Here is a 24,937-nt window from a genome sequence, read left to right as displayed (position 1 = left end):
TTATTTTGTTTAAAGTCCATTTATGACAAATATATACTTCGGAAACGGGTGAAGGTTAGTTATAATAATCTAATTAAAATTAATGTTAAAAAATTTAAAAATGTATTATGGGTATATATTTTAAATCTAAAAAACGTAAATAAAGAGTTTTATTTTCACACTTGTAATGACATAATTACCTTTCAGCGTTAACTGTGATTTAAATAAATAAAGCTGAAGTAAATAAACTTCCGAACATTTTATGAAACGTTTTAAAGCCGTCAACAATTTTAGTTGGATTTCATTTTTATTTTTGAAAATGTTATTTGAACCTAATCCCAATTTTTAATTCTGATGTGTAAAAGCGGAATTTTGAACTGATTTCGAAGCATTTTTTGTCTTTTAAAATACACAATGAGCTGCTGGACTAGAAATGTAAGAAAAATTTTCGGAATTTTTAAAATTTACGGTTGTTTAATGTTGTTGAAAGAGTTTTTAATTGAATTTTTAAGATGAAAATTACAATTGTAGCTGAGCTAATTTCTACAATTACACGTTTTATTACTTGATATTTATTTAGTTAATGATAATTTTATACGATTTGAAAATATTTGACGCAAAATTGTTTATTTTTAAAGCCAATCATTGGTTTGATTTACACACACAATATGTTTTGTTATAGGCAACCAACAATACACATGCCACTCTCAGTGTTAACCAGGGCACTGGTGTTCAATTCCCAAACTTGCTATATTATATATTACGTTACTTAGCAATGCTTGATTGTATACAGGGTGTTTTAGTTTAATTTTTCATGAATCTCCTTTTTTCTTTCTTCAGATTTGGATACGATGATGAAGATAATCTTATTACATCCGGGGAGGGAAGCACAGACGGCTCATCTGTACCCCACATCCCAGTTTCACACCACCCTGTATATTACCGCATTTCATTCACCGCTAGCGAACCATACGTGGACTCCTTCAGCGACCGAAATAGTTTCAAATATCGCGATTTTAGTGAAGATCTTATAAGGGAAATCGATAGTTTATACCAAAATATTCCCGGGACACAATCGGCTACAGTTATTAAAATAGAGTAAGATTTGGAATTTTAGTAAAATTCCACTAAACTAATTGTTTTTAGGAAACGTGAAGCTGATGCTTTTACGTCAAAAGTAACAATCGATCTGGGAAGTGATGGTTACAATAACGACAAAGTCATAAGAGATGTTCTCTACAACCACATAAAAAGCAACCACAGATTGGGTGGGACAACCGTTTTACCCGAGGACTTCCACTTTAGAGTTTTTGAAGGTATTTCGTTGGGTTTTTGATTTTTTTGTTTGGTTTTCTTGCGTTTGTGTGTGTTTGTTTTTTAATTTTGATTTTGTTAGCTTCAACAAATGTTATGTGTGGTGTGAATCAAATACCTTGCCATTCTGGGGAATGCGTTCCTTCTGAGGCACGCTGCAATGGAATTTATGAATGCGCAGATCAGTCAGATGAGGCTGGATGTGGTACGTTTATTTATTTTGTTTTTGTTTATTTGTTTTTATTTATTTTTAATTTCCCAATATATTTATTTGGTGGTGGTTCGTAAGTTGTGTGTTTATTCAACGGCTTTTTAATATTTCAGCAAAACTGTGTTTAACTTTTATCTAAATGTAAATTTTCTGTACCTAGCTTAGCCTATTTTTTTTCTGAAATCGAACGAAATAGTCCGTAAAAAGCACTTTTCCCGACTCATATGTTGCACATCTCTAATAATGATAATGCTGATTGTGTAATATTTCAAATTTCTATTATCTAATCGAAAACATAATTTAAAATAATGCGATTTCAGAAAAAAAAAACAAAACATAATGTACTTCTTAGCACTAAATTACTATTATTTTGTACTCAATGTTAAAGAGTGCTTTTATCAACTAGTTTCAATAGATAAAGTAAGGTACCTAAGCTAAATAAGGAAATATGTTCTAAACTGATGCGTCATCGTATTGGATGTTAAAATTAATTATTTCTAGTTACATATTAATACATGGTTTGAAGTTTCTTTACTTTTTTGTATTTTTTATGTTGTTTTTTGTTTGTTTATTAAAGATTTTTCCTTAACTTACTGTTAAGATGATTAATGAAAAATCCTATCTCAAATTTTAAATAGGGGCCTTATCTAATGTCGATAGGCCTTATTTGGGGCTAGGAGGTTCCAAAAAAGGCCCTTTGTAATATTTTATATTTATGTTAAAAACATGTAGAAAATCAACAAAACAGGCATTTTTGTATTACACATTGTTACACAAAAGTTCAAATCACAATTTCGATAATAAATCCAAACCTTTGCATATTTAAAAAAATATATAAAACATCGTAAGTGGGCCTTATTTGGCTAAGTTACCTTAGTCTTTTTTCGTCTAGTGAAATAAAATACTTTTTATCTAGTGTTTATATTCAAGAAATTCTGGTAGGTGAGTACAAAATAAAACGAAATATTATACACGACGATAAAGATTGTTTAAGCTCGTGAAAAAGTCCACTCGTAAACTTAACTATTTCATTCGTAGATAAACAATTTCTTTATCGTCTTGTACGATAAATAACAATTTTTTAGATTAATTCTCTCAATCGTGATAAAAAATAAACTTTAGTGCCTTGTAATAACTATTTAATAACTGTTTTAACTACTGTAATAATTTATAGATTTGTTCTTAAACTTTTTACTTACTAACTTTAGTTTGTACTAAGATTTGTGAGGAAATCATTTTAGTGAGGAAAATATTTTTAGTAAGTAACAATTGTAAATACGGTGTCCACTGACTAACATGTGAAGTGCTTAATATGTACTATGCCGGTCAAAAAAATGAGACAGTACTTGGCAGTGATGTTTGGTAATGTTTCCTGGCATTTCAACGTTTTGGAGGTTAGTCTGCTTTACAGTGAATTTTGAGAAAATGCAAAAAATTTGATGTCTCATTTTTTTGATCGGCATAGTGCAGGCTTTATCTGGCTATAATGTTATACTATTGTATTCTATGTATTATTTTAATATGTGGTGTATAGTAATCTTTGTATATCAGTTTATACAACAGATAAATAATACAACTTATCTTAAAATCACTGTTTCATAATTAGTAAAATTGAATTAAGTATCATACAGAGTGTTGTTTTAAAGGATCGAATGTCAAGAGTATTGTAAAAATTATATGAACGTATGTCTCACATAGATTATTATGTTTAATGAAATTTTAGAACATTTGTGAAATACTACAGGGAGTACGTAGAACATTGTAATAGGTTTTATGTACAAAGCTCACTTTTAGCTTTTTTTGTAGAAAAAATTGATTTTAATCTATATTTAACACAAGAGAGGGGCTTAAGAATTGGAAAATTTGACAGGTTTGATATTACTATTTAAAACATACCTTCATCATATTTTCTCAACGCTATTGATATGCTGTCTTTTATAAACACCTTGTATTTTTATTTATGTATTCAACGAATGAGAAAATTGGTTATCTTTACGCTCATGATGTGAAATTGACATTTTTTTATAAGTTCAATGCTATATTCTTTCTAATCAAATAAAAGAATTAAACAATTCAATTAAGAATCGTGAATTTAGTGGTAGTAAATAATGAAAATTAAAGAACATCAAACATATTCCACGCTATATTTTACAATTTAATAATTTTAAATTATGTTACTTTGAGAAATTCTAGGCTTTTTTACCAAAGTTTTAAAATAGAAATGCATTTTAATTATAAAATAAAATATTTGTTCCAAGTTTTTGTGAATATTTACTTGGTTTTATAAATTTCCCAAATCTACTCCAATTATTTATATTGATAAATAGATCTGAGAATGCTTTAAAATAGCGAAATATTTTTCTTTTGACTCTCTTTAACTAACGCTATTAATAATTAATAACGCTATTTTAAAGCATTCTCAGATCTATTTATCAATATAAATAATTGGAGTAGATTTGGGAAATTTATAAAACCAAGTAAATATTCACAAAAACTTGGAACAAATATTTGGAAAATAATAAAATATTTCTCGTGTGCGGACTACCAACTTTGTACTTGTGGTGGAGGGTTTTCACTATTATAAAATTAACAAATCGTCCTTTATAGCTTTCTAAACATGTTAATTAAGCATTTTAAGCTTCTTTATTTTTACTGAACTTGAGGTAAAAATGCTCGTTTGTAACTAACAAGCCGGTTATTAAAGTACATAAATAGCGTCTAAATCTGAATTAAAATTTTGTGAATCGGCTTTAAGTATTTAACATGATTATTGATTTTCGAACACACACTATAATTATATTGCTACAGACAGCTTTCACAACTGTTTATGCATCAATCTATATATCAAAAGCAATTTTAGCTTCAAGTGTCTGTCTGAAGTTGTATCTTAAATAGGTAAGCGCTGAATACATCATTAAAATAGATATTATGTAGGAATAGAACACTTAATTTCGTGTTTTATTTAGTTCATAAATTTTAAAAATACCTTTAGTATCATAGACTCTAAATTAGAAGAACAACACTAACAGTAACTTTCTTTAAAACTCATAAATTAATTTCCATTAGGATTACTTGTAAATTAGGACTTTTAATAATAATAAACTCGAATAATAAAATCGAAATCATAGGCGGCTATGGCAATTATGAAAAGCTTATTTTTTTCTGATCTAAAAAATATATATTTGTAACAAAATATTTTTTTATAACTATACTTAAAAAGTGAAATACATATTTTGTGTGATAATAGTTGGCCATGGAAAAACTATTTCACTCCAAATGTGTAAATAATAATCAATAAGAGTTTTGTGAACTGTAAAATAGATGAAAAAATAGATAAAATTATAAAGATTTAAAAAATACGATACGGTAGAAGCATTGAACAAATATCCGAGCGCCTCAGAACAAAATTATTACATATTTTTAAAAAATCCAAAAATAGGAAAAACAAATGTGTCAACAGTCAACACAATTAGAAAAAACATTTTTTTTTGATGATCTAATGGAGGTAGGATAACGTTTCACATAGACGGAATTTGGGTATTTGAATAGCCATATCGTCATTTTTATGTCATCTAAAATACATTTTATTGAAGATTTAAAGCGGCTTTTTTTTACAACACTCTATGTATTACTAGAAGTTGCAATGGTAAAATGTTAGCTTGTTTAAAAACAAAGAAATGTTATTAGTCGCCAATAAGTTGATTTACAATTTATTTTGCATCTTTTTCATTACTTAGTACTTAGAAAACTCTTTTATTAGTGACACTGGTTGAATATAATATAGTTTAAATCCTTTTAGTTGAAGATGCAACATTTTTTCATGGCCAACTGCGAACAAAAATCAAAGATAATTTTTGCTAAAAATGTATTATAATAATTTGTTACAAATATATATTTTTTAGATAAGAAAAAAACAAGCTTTTTAAAAATGACAAAGCCATCTATGATTCCCATTTAAAAAAATACAAGTTTATTTTATTACGGCCAAACAAACAACTGAAAAAAATTGTTAACTATATTATTAAATTCTACGAAAAAAGTGCCTGTATAATGTCTTTATTTCAAATCTGTGTCTTCTATAATAACGAAGATATGATTTTTTTTAGATTTCGCTAAAATGTCAATTTTTGTCTATAAGTCGAAAACAAAAGACGATATCGGGATGCGGTTTTAACCAATATTAGTTTCTCAAAAAATGAGCCCCAGAATGTATTACTTGTTTTTGGCTAAACCTCTTAGTTTCGGAGATTCCCTATTCGGACATCCAAAATGCAGCACCCTGTGCATATTGTTAGATTACATTCATTATTTTTAAGTAATTTTAAGTTTGTTATTATTTTTTTTTGTTATTTAATTAACAGATGTTCTCGTCGACACTTCTTCAACAACGACACCATCAGATGAACTTGACCTTGGAAGCGGCCTTCCTGATGAAGGACGATCTTCAGAATCGAAATGTCGCGCTGATGACAGTGTTCGATGTTCAGATGGTTCGCCATCGATTTGTGCAGATCAAGTCTGTGACGGAGTCAAGGATTGCGCCGATGGAGGAGATGAAGAGAATTGTCCCTCTGGTAGCCTTAAAGCTAAATTAATAACTTACATGTGGTGCTGGGATTAACACATGGATTCTTGAATATTGTATTCAATAAAGACGTTTAAGACCGTTCCTAATTTCAGAAAATTCAACCAACTGTATTTACTAATACATTTTCGTACAATTGCAGAAATTTAACGCATTTTACTCAATTCATTTGCTTTGTAGGATAGCAATGTTTTAATATTTTATGTACTTGTAAAGAAGTTAATTGTTGTATTTTCTGGTTCACAGATTGTGCCAAAGGTGAAATTAGCTGTGACATAACTAGATGTATTCCTGAGAGCAAACGCTGTGATGGTGTGAAAGACTGTCAAGATGACACAGATGAAAGAGACTGCATTGGTAAGTTAGTGTTTGTAGAGGTCAGGAAATCGTAGAAGGATATCGACTTGAGCAGTGGCGTGGTAAAAAGGGAATTGTAGAGTTGCATTTTTTTTATAGAGAACTACATACTAGGAGACGAAAATTGTTTGATTTTTTGGACCCAAAAAAAGTACTACGGCGGAGTAAAAATTATGAAAAAAAAGTGAAATGACATGACATTTTTGGGCTTGTTTTCAACAAAATTTTGCGAAATAATTGTGTTTGTAGCTGAAAAACGTGCTACAACGCTCGAGAAATGCAAAAATTATGTAATTCAAGACTTCATTTCTTGATTATTTAATGTTTTAATGAAATCTAGTGACCAAATTTTGCGGTTTTTCAGCTTATTTTTGCTCAAAACCAGTGAAATAAACTAAATAGCATCGCTATCAATCCTGTTTGTGATATTTAGGCGTGTTTGGACAAGATTTTGCAAAATAAATGAAGCTCTGGTTTAGAAACGAAGTAAGTCGAGCGAAACAAGCAAAAAATAATATCAATTTCGATTTAATTTTGTAATTTTTTGTCCTGTTTCAATGGAATATTTCGAACTTTCATGTTTTTATCTCTCAAAAACATCCTTAAATACTTGAATAAGACAAAAAACGCTGTTTTTGGGATATTTTGTTGAATTTGTGGCTTGATTTTGACAAAATTTTGCAAAATAATTGTTTCTAGCTGAAAAAGCATTCTGTTTAGTAATATCTTGTAAAAAATAAATAGAACTATTTTTAGCCAATTTGGTGGGTTTTGATTATTTTCTTCGAGAAAATTTGAACAAATAATCAAGTTAAAGGTTGAAAGTGACGTAAAAATTTCATATTATCTTTTTTTACAACAATTTAGTGATTTTTGACACGCTGTGGCAAACTCTCACAATCAGAAATAGTTTTCAGCTTGAAAATATGCTTGAATTTTCGAAAAAAGAAAAAATTATATCATTTTCGGCCTAATTCTGTGTATATTGGCTTGTTTTTTACCAATTTTGCGAAATAATTGCGTTTCTAGCTGAAAAACATGCTAAAACTTCCAAGAAACGCAAAATTAATGTAATCTTCCAATTAATATGTTGATTTTTCAGTTCGTTTTAGCCAAATCTCGCAAAAAACGTGCTTACAAATATTTTTGTCTTATTTTGCTTAAAAACAGTTAAATCGAGTAAAACAAACAAAATAAAATCAATTTTAATTGTTTTTGTGTTTTCTAAGCGTGTTTGGAGAAGATTTTGCAAAATAAATGAACCTCTGGTTCAAAAACGAAGTAAGTCGAGCGAAACAAGCTAAAAGTAATATCAATTTTGATTTAATTTTGTAAATTTTTAGCTTACTTCAACGAAATTTTCAGAATTTTCTTTGTTTTTGTCTCAAAAACGTGCTTAAACACTTGAAAAGGGCAAAAATAACGCCGTTTTTGGTCAAATTTGTTGAATTTTAGGACTGTTTTTAACGAAATTTCTGATATAATTGTGTTTCTATCTGAAAGTGTTCGAAAAAGACAAAAATAAATTGCCATTTTCGATGCTATCTAGTAAAATTTTATAAATAACAAACAGAACTATTTTTAACCAATTTAATGGACATTTTGGAAAAACTTCATTGCAATAATCAAATTTCTGGTTGAAAAACAGTTTTTTTTTTCATTTCCAAAAAATCACCAGATTAATAAAATCTTAAAAAAATCAAAATATTTTCATTCCTGTAAATAGATTATTTGTTTTGTTGAAATAAATAAGTGCCGCGCCACTGCTCTCAGCTGATTTCAGAACTCCCCTATATTTACGAATGGATTCGTCCGCGACCAATTTTCGTCTCTGCGCATCGATATCCTTCTACGATTTCCTAAACTTTACAAAACTTGGACTAAAATTAAAATGTCTTTTCTCATTTCTTATTTTGTTGACTAATCAGTTTTAGCATTTAACTTGAATTTAAATATTTTCACGAATTGTTTTTAAAAAAATATTATTACACTTTTTTTGGCACATTAATTTTTTTTTCAGTTTGTCGAGAGGACGAAATAAAATGCGACAATAAGTGCATTCCTTTGAACAAACGCTGCGATGGGACACCAGACTGCAGTAATCGAGCCGACGAACTGAATTGCCCAGCAGGTAAGGCAGCAAATTTAACACTGATCACGGTTTAATTTAAAGCGTGATTCAAACGAACTATTTGGTCGTGATGAGGAGAATAACCCCTTCAATTAGAATTGATGTGTTTTTCATTCCGATTGAAGTAGAGTGCAAGGCGAAAGTAATTTACAGAGACCACACATCATGATCTTACCATTTGCATCCAACGAGAAAATTCTATTAATAAAAAGCGTTTAATTGAAAACTCAATTTGCATTAGTTGCTTGATTAGTGCTTCAATAAGGCGCAAATGTGGAAAAATACACGTGTGATGTAATTCTATGCCAAAACGATCACTTTTAAAACTCATTGTTTCTGATTTTCGTAAATTTGAGATAAAATACACGTATTTCACCGTTTTTTTATTTTTTCAATGTATGTTGAAAAAACAGGGATGTACAAAATCAAGTTTCTCGGAACAAAAAGATTTTTTTTTTTTTAAATAATAGATACCTATAAATAGGTACATTACAGACGTGATAATACATGTATTCTAAAAATTTGTTATTAATAAATAATTTAAAAATATATTGCTTAAACAAAAAATAAACGATTACGCTGGTTTTTAAAATTCTCAAAAAAATTATGTAAAAACTATCACATTTTTACTATGTCTTCACATAAATATCAAGACGGACGCTTTAAAAATGGCTGAAAAAATTTTTTTTGAGAGCTTTACATGGTGCATGATCGCCTAAGATCGCCTGAAAGTTGGGTTAATTTAATTAATTTAATTTAATTTAATTAATTAAATAGAAAAATTACCAATTACCGTCACTAATAAATTGTTCTAAAGAAAACACATAATTTCCAATAACTTATTAACATTTATTTTTCAAAAAAATATCAATAATAAAAACATTCTTCGGTTAAGTAAATATTTCACAAATTTCACATATTACGTTTGGCTATACAGGGGACATGGCATGTAAGGTAAGATACCAGGAACATAAAAAAATGTTAAAAAATTCAATCTGTCAAAAAAAATTACATTTATTTTTTGAAATTTGACATTTTTTATGTCTATTTAATGACATTGATGATCTTGTATATGTTTTTTTTTATAATTATTTGATAAAGGTACAATAATTTTGCCAATAATATTAGACAGAGTTACAATTTAAGATACAGCTTCCTTGTTTCCTCTTCTAATAGCCTGTAGCAAAAAAAACATGGAAAATTATTTTTCCAACAAAAACAAATAGAGTCAAAGTGCAAAATTTTTTTACAATTTTTCCACGCTCTTGATATCTTACTTTACATGGCATGTCACGTTGGTTCGGGACTTTTGACACACCCTGTATATCTAATCGTCAAGTTGAAAGACTTTGCGATTTTTTAAATGATCGTTTTAGTCGAGCGAAGCCCATAACATACTTTCATTATTATTTTTCATGAATGAGAGCAACAAATCTTTTTAGAATGTTATTGTTTTGTCGATAATACCAATTATAATAATTAATTAATTAATTGTCAAAGTTACAATTCTGTCAAAAAAATAAAACCGCCATTATGGTGGGACTTAAAAAGCAGAGAAAAATCTCAAAATCAAGAAAAAAAATATTTTTCTTTCCACTGAGACCGAATAATGACGTTTTAAAATTACAAATTTTCTCGTTTCAGTAAAACACACTTTACACACGTTTAATTATAATAACTGTCATTAATGAAATAATATCACCTGACAACATTTACTTAAAAGAAATGTAGAGGCTAAATGCAAAAGCATTTTTATTACTTTCTCCTCGTAGATGGTTTATAACTGCGGTTAGGTAGGAGGACCCAAATAATGAGGGTCGGTTTATGGACACGTCATTTTCAACTTTTCTGAGTGTACATACTTTTATTCTATTATCAGAAAATAGAATAAAAAAATATAGTATATAAATATATACTCTTCCTTCAACCGAGGAATTTGTATTTATTATTGATATTTTTTCAAAAATAAATGTTAATAAGTTATTGGAAATTATGGGTTTTCTTTAGAACAGTTTATTAGTGACGGTATTTGGTAATTTTTCTATTTAATTTCCAAGGAAACGCTTACTTTCAGGTGATTTTAAGGATCATGCATTATGCAGCGCTCTCAAAAAAATTTTTTTTCAGTCATTTTTAAAACGTCCGTTTTGAAACTTATGTGAAAACAGTAAAAATATGGAAGTTTTTACATAAATTTTTTGAAAATTTTAAAAACCTGCATAATTGTTATATTTTTTGTTTAAACAATATATTTTTAAATTATTTCTTAATAACAAATTTTTACAATTTATGTATTATCACGTCCGTAGTAAAGCTACTTATTGCAATTATTAAAAAAAATTGTTTCAATATGTTGATTTCTTCTTTTGATAAAAATTCTTTTTGCTCCGAGGTACTTAATTTTGTACATTCCTGTTTTTTCAACATATAGTGAAAAAATAAAAATGGTGAAATACGTGTCACTTATTTTTATACGTGCTGTAACATATCTCAAATTTACGAAAATCAGAAACAATGAGTTTTGGCATGGAATTTCGATGTTTAGTCGATGATTTACGCGAAATGCTATGCTCTCCATTAAGGAAATATTAACGCTGGGTTTAGAAACAGAAGAAATAAAACGGTCGAGTTTGTATTATCATCCCGAGACAGTGATTTGTCGCTGGGACTCCGCCTTGTGATTGCCGCCTCCTGCTGGGAGGGTAATATGTCCGGATTGTAATCATACTTTATTCATATTACAATATGGTGAAACACTGAAATAGTCCTCTGTTCAAGTGCCAAATTTAATCTCGGCCTTTTTTTGATTGCGTCAAGTGATGATTTTTTTTTGTAATCTTACCCTTTGGTGCAGACATCGTTTATGCAATGATGAAATCAGTCTATAAATACGTTTTATTACAAGTAGCGGCAGGCGAGTGTTGCTGTGACCCTAAAATTACTTCACAGTTTTTAATTATGGACATAAAATTCATGTGGAAAAATGTCTACTTAATCTTGCGCCATCAAAATTAATTATCAACAGGATTATTCTAAGCTTATTACTGACTCACTGTTTCACTAATTATTCGAAATTGCACAAAAATTGTGTTGAGCTTGAACTGTGTTATTTTGTTTAAACAAGAATATTGAAAGGAACTACCAGTCGCCACACATGTCTAGACCATTACAATTATTGTGCAAACACAACAATAAAGTTGAAATTTTGTTGTAATATCACTGATTACGCCACTTGTCATAGATATTTTCATTAATTATTATCGCATCTCACAACGAGCTTATCTTATGCAAATGTAAATCCATTTTGTCACTAATATTTGAAATTTAATTTAACAAAAGCATATTGATCAGAAGGTGCGAAACTAAAGTGAAAAAAACTAATTCTTGATATTTGCATTTTTCTCAATTTTCAAATAATTAATTTTGCTTTGTTTCTTTTAATTTCGATGACGAGAAACAGAAAAATAAATAGATGGTGACGCCACAATGATGAATCACAACAAACAAAAAATATATTACATAATTTATTAAAAATCATTATTCCTTTTGTTTGTAATTTTTGCAATTTTTAGTCTTTTTACAGAAAATTACAAAATTACGGTTTTCAAACTATTTACCGTAGATTTACCGTAGATGGCTTTTCTCTAGCCAGTTCCAAAATGTACCACCAAAAGAATTTGTCGCTTGTGTAGAGACGGAAAGCCTTTCAAAGAAGTTTTCAAATAAAAAAATTTTTGGTACACAATAAATAAACTTAATTCACAGTGTAAATCTTCAAAAATGTCAAATTTTGAAAGTTTGGACATTTATTTATCCTTTAAATAATTATTTTTTAGGTTGAAAATAAAATCAAAGAAGATTTTTAAAATTATTTAAATTTAAAAAATTTTCTTGTTGAAAAATCTAAGACGTGGTTCTGATTGGTTGATTTTAAAAGACGTAATTGATTGGCTAAGGATCGAACAATGACACTCAACTATAACGCATTAAATAATTTTTACTTTTTATTGGTCTAATAATCGAAAGTGCATGATTCATATTGGCTCTGGGGTTGGTCCCACCCATTCTGCAAAATTAGATCCAATTAAAGTAAGATAACTCACACTAAACGCTGATTTGTTATAAAAATTCCATTCAAAATTCAATCATTATTCACGATTTTTTAAATGAGTGGAGTTACTTTTCGTTGCTAGGTTTTTGCCGGATTTTGCCCAATAAGAAATAAAAACCGGTTTGTTCTCATCTTAGTGGTAATTACGTGAATGGGAAATGATTATTATTGGTCTATGTAATCGGAATTAACAAATGTATCCAACCAATCAAATTCAAGATTTTGCAAAAACCTCACATAAAAAACTGTTTTAATTCAATTCCAATTTGCTTGAAAAAAACGCAAAAATAATGAATTTAAATTAATTTTTCCAATTAGCCACAAAAAAATATTGTTGGGACTATTTCGTTAGTTTATTTTCTCAGTGGATTCCAAAAAAATACAAATTTTTCGCCTGATTTTCTTGCCATTGTCGCGAAATGTCAACAACTGTCAGAAGTGTCAAATTGAAATCCAACGCACTCTTAGTGATTTTTTTAAAACGTTAATTTAGGCACTTTTCTCTATGAAACTCTACTACTTTGTAGAATTATGATTAAATTTTTGTTTTTTACTTTTACTCAATCTCCACATTTTGCCGTTTTCTACTTTTAGTGCTTCCAAATTTTCCAACAATTTCCAGGAAAAAATAATTGCTATCGCGTGACAAAGATGGCTAAATTGACGTTTTTAACGGGTGTGAAAGCGTTCAAGCTATCAAGTTTTAGTAAGGTAATAATAATTGTTTTTTTTATAATTGGATGTTGTTTTTGAATTAAAAAAGTACCTCCTCACACACACAGTAACACAGAGTTTTTATCGCATTTTGAGTATTTGTAACGGATTGCAAAATTCAATAGTTTTAATTTTTTTATGAAAAAACGCATTATTTAAATTGCATGAAAAAAATACAGTAGCATAAGTGGGTAATCTACAATACACCAAAAATTAATCAAAAAATTCTTCCTTACAGTTTTGTTAATAAAAAAATAAAATGGCCAAAAATTGAGGTTTTTTAAATCTATTTTTAAACGGCACGGATATGATAATTTTTTCAGAATTTTTTAATAACGATTTATTTTTTTTGCGGAGATTGGTGTTGGATTCAAAAACGATTATGGCTATAATAAAAATTTTAGATAAATGTCACTATTAGAACTTCCAATACTTGTAATGTGGGGTTTAGCCGGAACAGCCTGTAGATTACATAGTTGCAAAAGACATAACCATTGCTTTAAAATTTAACCATTAAATTTAATGCTGCGGAGAAATAGAAAGGTTATATTCTTTGAAATGAAACCTACGAGAAATCATCTTGCGGAAAATATGTTTTGTCGTGATTTAATTTGAGTTGCAGATTTTTAAGTAACATTGTTCTACTTTAAAGGTATTTATTGTATACCAAGTTCTTAATGTTTTTACCTTTATAAAATTTAATAATTTTACTCAGTTTTTTTTTCAGTCGATAGTCTGATAGTAAAATCATTTGTTTCGTCTGGTGATAATAAAATCTCATCGTTAGTAAGTCAATAATTTTCTCCAGTAAACAAATCCTTTGGTGGATAGCTAAGTTAGTATTTATATCCGCAGTTTAATTTTATGCACAAAATCATATTTTTTAAACTGACTATGACGTGATGCTCTTTTTGTCATCTGGGCATTCTGTATATGTAAGAAATAATTTTTTTTTATAAATTCTTTTTTTGAAGTTCTAAACACTTAGAGGATCCTGCACGTGCTACAATTTCGTTACATACAACAACAAATACGCCAATAGTTGTGAAGCAATCGGTGATAATTTTAGCTGCACCACACATAGTTGAGTCAGTCTGTAATATTTTATTGCATTAATATCTTATAGTGAGCAATTCCGTCAGTCACTAACATAGGGCGACAAAAAAAAAGTCATGTCGTGACAACTTGACAAATTATATATCATTTTATATATCATTTTTGCATATTTTGGCAACTTCGTGCATATTTCATTTTTTATTTTTTATTATTTCCTAAATGATGCATATTTGTGCATATTTTCAAAAAAACAATTTCCGATTAAAAATTTCAGTTCAAGTTAGAAATTGTCCAGTTTAAGAAAAATGATCTAATTACAAAATATATTAAAGAGAAAACAACCATTAATTCGTAAGCCGGACTCAAAGAATTAGTATCCTGCTGAGTGTTTCCTCTTTTTTATACAGAGTGAATATCAAGTTTAGAACCAAACGGTTTATTTATTAATAATTAATATAAAATAAAGTAATATAAAAAATCTGATCGTATTTTTTTAAAAACGAAATTTTGTTTTGCTTTGAGTAACGCGATTTTTTTTGTCAAAATTGTAATTTATGTAATTTTTTTTAAATTAATAAAAAGTAGATAGTCTCTAACACAGTTGTTTTTGGGAGAGTATACAAAACATTTTTTTAGTGGGTTGCTATTTAAAAAAAAAAAAATTTGTAGAACTCAAAAACAAAAACAAAAAATTCGAAAAATTTTATTCTTGAAACATTTAATTCATCAATTAGCTTTTCAATAAATAAATAGTTTAAGCAAAAAATGTTTAGTTCCATACTTTTTATTCTTCTGGTATAAAACGAATAAATCCTTCTATGTGGATAAGTAGTTGCCTGCAAATGAATTTTAGCAAAATTGTTTAAAGTGATGTGATCTGAAAAGTACAAATTTCTTAGAAAGGCTTAATTACTAGGTTATTAAAATGGCTTGTCTGAGGCAAAACCAATTCGTTTATTCTCTTTCGTTGTTCAAGTTGATGAAAATACAAACTTTAGTGTACTCGAGGATAAAAATTTATTCCAACTTTGATTTTTTATTGTTAAAAGTTTGCATATCGATGCATATTTGGCATATATTCGAGCATATTTCTTAATATTTTGTGAAAATTCGTGCATATATGTGAGCATATTTTGATCACTGATCAAAGAGGATCTAAAAGTTTAAGGCACTAGCCTTAAATATAAGGGCAAAACGTTTTCAAATCAAATCACTTTTCATTCAGATTCTGACTTGTTCACTTTGTTCTAGCTTTCTGAACTTTTTTTTGAAAATGTTCTCAGTAAATGCTTTCTCATTACTGTTCGAAGAAAATTTTGCCAATATTCAATTTCAAATTTCATATCATTCTAAAGGGCAAGTCCATCCCTTTAGAATGGTATTTATTTGAAGGAAATCGGCCTAGTGTTATTGAATAATGATTTTTTAAAGTTAAAGGATTTCAAATTCATTTAAATTAGGAAAAAAATATTTAGTTCAAAGTGTGTGGACTTTTTGAATTTTTTTTTTAGTGAATTTGATTTGTCTCACTGAAACGAACAAATTGTCACGACATGACTTTTTTTGTCACCCTGTGTAACTAAATTCAGGAAGCATTTTCCAACAAGTCGTCCGTAGGCAATTGGTGTCAATATCAATAAAGAATATTTCAAAGCGTCCAAGATGACTGAAACGTGCATGTCTTAACTGAATTAGAACACATCGCTTTAAATTAGTGGTGGATGATACGAATGAATATTCAAAAGAGCATAATTTGCATGTGAAGTGCCTTCGAAGTTGCATCCTTACGATGAACTAGTCTACAAAAGAACTCCATAAAGTAACAAAGCGCGTTTGCGGTCAATAGCAAGTTTTTATCGTCGTTCCGGGGAAAAAGTAGTCATTATTCCGGACCAAGGGAGGAGGAAATGAATTAATCATATTAAATCCGGGACACTAGCGACGAGTAAATTTCTAATTTCGAATTTGCTCTCCTCCGGGACCGGATTTTATTGTTATTTTTTAATGGGTCGTTTTGTGCACTCGAATCTGACCAAATAGAATGGTTTGTGTAGTTTTACCATCAGATCAGTTTTTTATTTTAAAGTAAAAACCTCGGCCGATTAACCCCAATATTGGCTGCCATTCGCAGTTATAACACATTAGTGGTATTCATGCATTATTAATTATTTTTAAAGATGCCGTCTCTTGTGATGACTGATGATGACTTAATGCTGCAAAAACTCGCTTGTAACGATTTTAATGACAGTTGTTACGGTTTGAGGTTTTACACGGTTCTGGACTGTTATGAATGGGATTCATTCTTTGGCGTAAAATACGACATTTATCACACCAATTGTTTAATCATCAATATAATAATACAAATTAATCTAAAACATATTTTTTTTACTGCAGAATAACTAGTGTAAGTGGAAAAAATAGGAAATCTATATTTTTAACTTTTTTCTTTCACATTTAAAACTTTGTCACACACATGTCCTGGGGACTGTTGCAATGACATAATCTTTTCGTGACTTACTGTTGCAAAGTACTATTTATAGAATACTCGCATAGAGACATATTTTTTTTTTATTGGTAGTTAATAGCGTGCGGATGTCATCTTTAACTAATTACTAGATAACGTGGGTGCTTTCGGTTTGCAACTAGAAATTATTAAGCTCATGAACTGACGAGAATGGAGAAAATATTCGGTAGAATATTTATATTATACAGAGTGCGCCAGAACTCGCGCCCCAGAGAAAAATGCCATATAAGGTAAGATACCAGGAACATGGAAAAAATGTTAAAAAAATTCTATTTATATAAATTTTGAAGTTACGAGGGTTTATAGTTTGCACTTTGATTCTATTTATTTCTGTTGGAAAAATAATTTTTCAAGGCTATTAAAAGAGGAAACAAGGAAGCTATATCCTAAATTGTAACTCTGTTCAATATTATTTGTGGATTTTATTCGCAAGATTTTTGTCCCTTTACTAAATAATTGTAAAAAAACATATACAAGATCATCAGTATCATTAAATAGATATAAAAAATGTCAAATGTCAAAAAATATATGTCAAAATTTTTTGACAGATAGATTTTTTTAAATATTTTTTTCGTCTTCCTGGTATCTTACCTTACTTGAAAATTTTCTCTGGGCTGCGAGTTCTGGCTCACCCTGTATTTGCGCCTTGTCTCCATATTTTTGAAAATACTGCGAATACGGTTAAAGATACAAGAAAAATATAAAGAAGAAAGTTGTAGAGAATAAGATTTCCAAGAAAAAAGTCCACGTGATAATTAATTTAAACCTAAACGGTTGAAGATAGAAATATGGTCTCGGGGACTTTTTGTAGGAAATTTAATTCTCTACAACTTTGTTCCCTACACTTTTTTTGTTTCTTCAACCGTATTCGCAGCGTTCTCAAAAAAATCGCAACAGTATTAAAAATAAATTATAAACAATTATCAATTCGCGTTCCGCCTTTTATTTTTGAGAACGCTGCAAATATGGTTAAAGATACAAAAAAAGTGTAAGAAACAAAATTCTAGAGAATAAAATTTGCTACAAAAAAGTCCGCTACACCATATTTATATTTTCAACGGTTAAGGTTTAAATTACTTTAAAGTGTTCCTCTGGCACTGAATCACTAGTATAAATGAAACGAATCCGTCGCTTGAGCGGCTTTAAAAGTCTTTGAGGCCTAAACCATTAAAGATAGAGGTATGGTCTCGGGGACTTTTTACTAGAAAATTTTATTCTCTACAACTTTCTTTCTTACATTTTTCTTGTATCTTCAACCGTATTCGCAGCATTTTGAAAAACATGAAACTGAGCACAGATTTTAAATATTTTTTTTCTCATATTTCTCGTGAAAAATTTAGTCGTTCGTTTGTCACAGCTTATTAAGAATGTGAAGCTCAATATTTTTGCATTTTTTCCAAGCAATTAGTAAACTGGTTGAATTTAAATTAATTTAAAACGATTTGAAACTGAGCTCTGAGCGATCTCATTTTTACTTCGCCAAAAAATGTAGCAATTTTGTATCTCGTTTCGTCTCCAAGTATGTAGTTCTCTATAATCAGGGACTATTTTTATGGTAGATTGGTCTTTACCAATAGGTCACTGTTGGATGAGAGAATTATGGCCATGTGTGTGATTAATGGTCTTTCAAAACCACAATGGAATTTCTGAAGATACCGTTTTAGAAATAATATTTTAGTTTTAAAAGAAGGTTTTGGTAACAATCAAACATGCAAATAAAATAAATCTATTTTAAAATCTAATGAAAAGTAATCACTAATCATTATTTGTCTAAATGAGAAAACACACTAGTTAAAAATTCAACATTCCAAACAATATCTATGTATTCACATACTTTGCTGGTTTTGTAATAATGAATTTTAAAATTTATGTGATTTTTGCTTGTCTTAGTTAATTATTTGCATTTAAACGATTCTTATTTATGGTAAGTTTAAATTTTGTGTAAACACAATTATCTTTTTTATTACATAATTTCGTGTGGGTGCAACTCAATTTCTTTTCATATTTTTTGAAGCGGTCGAAATATTTTTTTAAGATTTAACATGCGATATTTATATTAAGGACAAATTGTATAATTATTGTTATATTAGTACGAGCTAATAAAAATTACATGACCAAATATATAAAAAACGAGTCTACGGAACTAGTTCGAAATAATCTTCTGAAATTACCTATAATCTTTTACATAGATAGATTTGTTTTGTAGAAAAATGGGAAAACATCATTTTTTACAAGCCCTGGAGTGTTTTCGTATATGGCAGTGACCCATTGGTTTTTAATGTACTTAATAAATAAAATTTAAAGCCAATATTTTAAAATTTATCAGATTTGCTTTTGGCCATAATTCACATTATCTGATTAGGTGTAGCAACGTACGTATGGATATTATTTGAAACTATTTTTCTCAAAACTAAAATGGCTAAAATATTATAATTTTTTTTACCTTTTAAACAATTTCTGAACGGGCGTAGTAAAAACAAACAAGGAACTTCCTGTATATTTTTTTCAAAGTAAAATTTTCTCAGTGGTACTGCTAAAATTCAAATATACAGGATATCCCAGCGAGTTGAAAAATTCCATTAGTGAACTTTTAACAAACTTCTTAATTTATTAATCGTGACAAATGCAAAACACTAAAAAATGGCTACGGCTTTAAATTCTGTACTTTCTTCTTTGTGGAAGTAAGAAAAAATTTGTTCCAGCTGCCTTAGTTTTTGTGTAATAAATTTTAAAAAGTGCATGTTTTCGTCAAAAAACCGTCCTATTTTCAAAACTAAGCAAAATCGGCCAATAAAAGTTTATCTTAAAAGCATTGTCATAAAAATCCACTTCCAAAAATGCTAAAAAACATATGCTGTTTCATTTAAAAAAACACAAGTCTGTATTGTAATTTATTTTTGAGACACGCTGTATAGTTGAAAATAATTTTAGGCGATGACCCAGATTAGTATACATACTTTAGATATATTTTTCGTCTGTTCAGTTTAAGTAAATGTTTTCTATATTTTGTTGACAATTTCTTACTCAAAAATTGATGAGTTGTTTTCAAAATATTGTATTTGTAATTTCTCATATCAATAGTTCATGCCTTTTTGAGAAAATTCGGTAACTCAAACGAACCTGAATGTATTTTTGTGTGATGGATATTCGATAATCGCACACTCGCTTGAAATCAAGGTAGCCAATTTATCACGGAGCCAAAAACCGGAAAAAATCGTTGTTAATTCAAGGCATCCGTTCACACACGAATAAATATTAGAAACCCTATCTTAATCGAATCGGAATATCGAATAGCAGATGTAAATAAGTGTAAACGCGGTCCTCAAAATTGATGGAACCGTGTTTCATATTTAATTGGACTGAATTGGGTTTATAACCACCATCATGAATTCGATTTATTAATAAACACCCGGTTATGGAAGCGCGCAACGTCATCGAACGCACTTTTGAAGATAACGAACCTTTGATGTTTATGATTGCGCCTTGTTCTAAAAGAGTTCACCGCTGAAAATGAAACATTGGGGATTTTTAAGTACAGTAGGCGTAAGAATTTATGCCAAGGGATCGAATAAGGAAATCCAAGTCCAAGTACTGCTTTGAATTTTCAACCTATTGTTGTGCTTTACTTAAATTTGAAACAATATTTTAACCTCAAATTTAAAGTGTGACACATGTCATCGAAATAGGAACAATTTATGAAATACTCTGTATATTATTAATTGAAGTTTTTAGTAGAGGTCAGGAAATCGTAGAAGGATATTGATAGGCGGAGCCAATGCGTGTAGTGGGGAAACTTGGGCAGTGACGTAACACAGAACTATTCTGTGGAAAAAGGGAATTGTAAATAAAAATCATCAACTATCTACTTAAAAAAATTTGCGTTAAAAAATGACACGCTACGACACTTTTTTTCTTTCAAATGAGTAAAAAAATTAAACGCTATGACATTTTTTTCACGCTTCCAATGCGAAATATTTCTTTATAAACAAAAAGTAATGAAAAATTTTACACTTTATTTGACGGACGTGAAAAAAATATTTTTCGTTAGGACATAAAAAATGGGACATCCAAAATTTGTTCATTGTGTTTCAAACTTTTGAAAATTGTCAGCAATTTAAAGATGACCGTTGAAGCACTTTTAATCTAAGGAGTTGCTAGATTAATTGTGTTATTTATAAAACTATTGTTAATATAGACAATATTAAAAAACTGAACTTTAATTTGATGTTTCTGACAATATAACTTTTATAGCCTTATTTATAAAAGCCAAATTTACCCGATGTAAACTTCTGATTTTTTGACTTATATAATCATCAAGTTTGTCCCAGTTTTTTATGCTAGAGATTTTTTATTCTGATAAAAATGTTCTCGAATGGTTAGTAAGTATTGCAATTTATAAAAAAAATTGCTTTAAAAATGTTATTCATTAATAAAGTTACAAAATCAAAATATTTTTATTACTGCACATACATTATTTATTTTGTTCAAAGAATTAAGTGCGAATGCACGCCACTAATGTTACCAGATCAAAAACATAAAATTCACCAAATCCGAGTTAAAAAATTCGCCAAATTTTCACCAGATTACGATTTCTATCGCTATATCTCGCCCAAAAACGCACTTTTTAGCTTAAAAATCCGGTTAAGCTCTTAAAAAAGGCAAAAATGACATGCATTTTGCGAAATAATTGCGTTTATAGCTGAAAAACGTGCCAAAATGCTCGAGAAATACAAAAATAATGTAATTCTAGACTTAATTTATTAATTTTTAGTTTGTTTTAGAGAAATCTAGTGGGAACCTTGAGATTTTAGTATAAAAACGCACTTAAAAGCATTTTCGCCCAAATTTTGTGCTTTCTCAGTTTATTTTGCTCAAAAACCAGTTAAATCCAGTGAAACAAACAAAATAACATCAATATCAATCCTTTTTGTAAGTTTGAACAAGATTTTGCAAAATAAATGATACTCTGGTTCAAAAACGAAGTAAGTCGAGTAAAACAAGGTAAAAATAAGATCAGTTTCGTTTTAATTTTGTATTTTTTTGCCTGTTTTAACGAAATTTTTAGAATTTTCTTTGTTTTTATTCCAAAAAACGTGCTTAAACACTTGAAAAGGGAAAAAATAACGTCGCTTTAGGTCGAATTTGTTGAATTTTTGGATTGTTTTTAATGATATTATGCGAAATAATTGTGAAAAGATATTCGAAAAATTGAAAAAGACAAAAATAAATTGTCATTTCGATTCTATTTACTAAAATCTTCTAAAAAAACAAACAGAATTATTTTCAACCAATCTGGTGGTTTTTTGACTTTTTAAAAAAAAAATGAGGAAATAATCGAGTTTCTGCTTGAAACCGTATAAGATATTTCCAAAAAATCACCAGATATTAGAATTTTTACAAAAATTCTCACCAAATCACCAGACTAACATGAAAATCACCAGATCTGGTGAAATTTCACCAAACTGATCAACAAAGAACAATTGCTTTAAAAATGTTATTTATTAATAAAGTAACAAAATCAAAATATTTTCATTACTGTACATACCAGGTGAATAAAAAGTATGGAACCAAACGTTTTTTGCTTAAACTATTTATTTTTTGAAAAAACTAATTGATGAGTGCTAAAGTACAATAAAAATGTGATGATTTAACAAGAATAAAATTTTTCGTAATTTCCTTTTATTTTTGAGTTCTACAAAAAAATTAATTTTTTTAAATGGCAACCCAATATAAAATCATTTTTCTCATAAAAGCTATACTCTAAGGATTACAACTATCTGCTTTATTTTTAATTTTTTCAAAAATTTTTTTTTCATATAAATTGCAATTTTGCCAAAAAAATCGCATAACTCAAAAACAAAACAAAATTTCGTTCTGAAATTACGATCACATTTTTTATATTACTTTAATTTATATTAATTATTATTTTCCGGAGGCAAGTGATTAAAAATAAAACCACTTGGTTCCATACTTTATATTCACCCTGTATATTATTTGTTTTGTTCCACGACACTGTTCTCAGCTAATTTCAGAACTCCCTTATACAGGGTGCGCCAGAACTCGCTTCCCAGACAAAAATACCATATAAAGTTAGATACCACATGGAAAAAATGTTAAATGTGTTTAATCTTATTTGTGGCTTTTTTGGCAAAATTTTTGTACCTTTACTAAATAATTATTAAAAAACAAAAATACATGTCAAAATTTTTTGACAGATAAGATTTTTTAAACATTTTTACTTAAACTTTCTCCCTGGGGCGCGAGTTCTACCACAACCTGTATGTACGACCAGTTTTCGTCTCTGTGCATCCCTTCCATCTATATCTTTCTACGATTTCCCAAACTTTATCTATTAATTCTGGTGTATCGAAGGCATTTCTTTACCGATGTTCCTATTTACATTTTCGCTACTGGTCTTGTCACTAACAATAATTAATTATTTATCGATTTTTTCTCTTTATTTTTATACATCCAAATAATGAGATTTCTTTTTAAAAGTATTCGCATTTTGTGACGTTTGATATTTTGCATTTTTTTGTGGAGTTACTACAGAATTGTATTATATACAAAATATTAAATACTTAATCTTAAAATGCCATTTTTGGGAAATATTTTTTGCTGTATTTAAATCACGCATAGCAGCAAAATTCTTGAATCTGACGACTCCAATAAAGTGATTGAGTTACGGAACAGATTAAAAACCACTCGACATGATAACTGTGATAGATGTCTTCGTCTGTGGGTGGAGGGCGGCGATGCCGCCACCCCCAAGGGGTGTCGTGTCTGGGGACCTGTGGCTGTGTCCGCTCGGGCCTGGCACCATGCCGCACAACCCCGTCCTCCCCTTCAAACTCCACTACTCCCATATTTACATCCTGCGTAAATCTGGATGTAGACTGGGGTTGATTTTCCGCTCTCAAAATGTAAAAAAACACTTTGCAAAATTTATTGGCGTAAGCAATCACTTTATATTCATTAGGAATAGACCAAAATTCGAGGCTTTCAAAATTAAAGGGAATTACTATCGATTTTACTCTGTTTTCATGCTACAAGAGGTAATTTTTTACCTAGATTTTGAAAAATCATTTGAAAACGTGTTTTTGTCTTGATTTTGGACGAAACAGCTCAAATGGGAGATAAAAACCTACACTTACAATATGTCAATGCTCTTTTAACTGAGTTCGCTCCGAGGTGGATAGTCTTTTTCGATAAAAAGCGAATTAAAGTAGGAGTTTGACAATGCCTCTACACGCCACTATCTAATAAATTGTATTTATTATCCAAATAGCATGTAGTAAGTTTAATAATGAGTTCGTTTACGTGCAAGGGAAATAAATAGTGATACTTGTGTTGTCGTCTCCGCTTATTTTTAAATTCAGCATGAGTCGTACAATAACTTCGTCAGCCGAATCGAAATTGAATGAGAATAATCTCATGAGATGTCTACTTTTATCTAATTCCGTGATTGACACGTCTATTTGTACATGGAATGTTTAATTTTCAGCGGGTGGGCACTAACCCATAATATAAATAATGTATTGTTAGTTCATTGAAAACGACACCTGATCTGAAATATTAATTAATATTCGAGGCTTTGGCGGTATGATGTTTCCGTTTAATTGGATGTAATTATATACTGTATTTTCATAATGCGCATGTTCGAATTACAAGGGATAATTTGATAACAAGGGCTAATAGGCGCTAATAAATTTTGAGTAATTTTGATGAACAGCGTTTACAAATTAGCTCCGCTTTTCTCATCATTCATTTTCAAATATACTTTGAACTATACTACTCCAAAAAATTAAAGGAACAAAGAATTTTGCTAAATTTTTTGGTGATGTTTGAAAGGCTGTAACTCATCGAAAAATGGTCGTATCTAGACTAAAAATAAAAAAAATAACATTTGTTTCTTGATAATTTCTTTGAAAATTTGTAAAAACATTTAAGAAACA

At 29.1% G+C, this 24,937-nt stretch overlaps 1 protein-coding gene across 20 annotated transcripts in view; it reads left to right on the top strand.

Annotated features, from left to right (window-relative positions):
• Nucleotides 1-24,937, top strand: part of LOC123012509 (basement membrane-specific heparan sulfate proteoglycan core protein) — a 266,314-nt gene that overhangs the window by 94,824 nt on the left and 146,553 nt on the right. For 19 of the 20 annotated variants that reach the window (XM_044410482.1, XM_044410480.1, XM_044410481.1 and 16 more), the window contains 6 exons: nt 820-1,077; nt 1,126-1,295; nt 1,376-1,498; nt 5,866-6,078; nt 6,336-6,446; nt 8,467-8,577. In XM_044410482.1, the coding sequence (XP_044266417.1) occupies nt 820-1,077; nt 1,126-1,295; nt 1,376-1,498; nt 5,866-6,078; nt 6,336-6,446; nt 8,467-8,577 (986 nt within the window). The remainder of the gene's footprint in view (nt 1-819; nt 1,078-1,125; nt 1,296-1,375; nt 1,499-5,865; nt 6,079-6,335; nt 6,447-8,466; nt 8,578-24,937) is intronic. The other variant, XM_044410479.1, reaches the window with a different exon arrangement.

The sequence above is a fragment of the Tribolium madens genome, unplaced genomic scaffold, assembly GCF_015345945.1.
Source record: "Tribolium madens isolate multiple individuals breed KSU strain unplaced genomic scaffold, Tmad_KSU_1.1 Scaffold_96;HRSCAF=242;Tcas5.2_LG5, whole genome shotgun sequence".
Taxonomy (NCBI): Eukaryota; Metazoa; Arthropoda; class Insecta; order Coleoptera; family Tenebrionidae; genus Tribolium; species Tribolium madens.
This window is presented reverse-complemented; position numbering and strand designations above follow the sequence as displayed.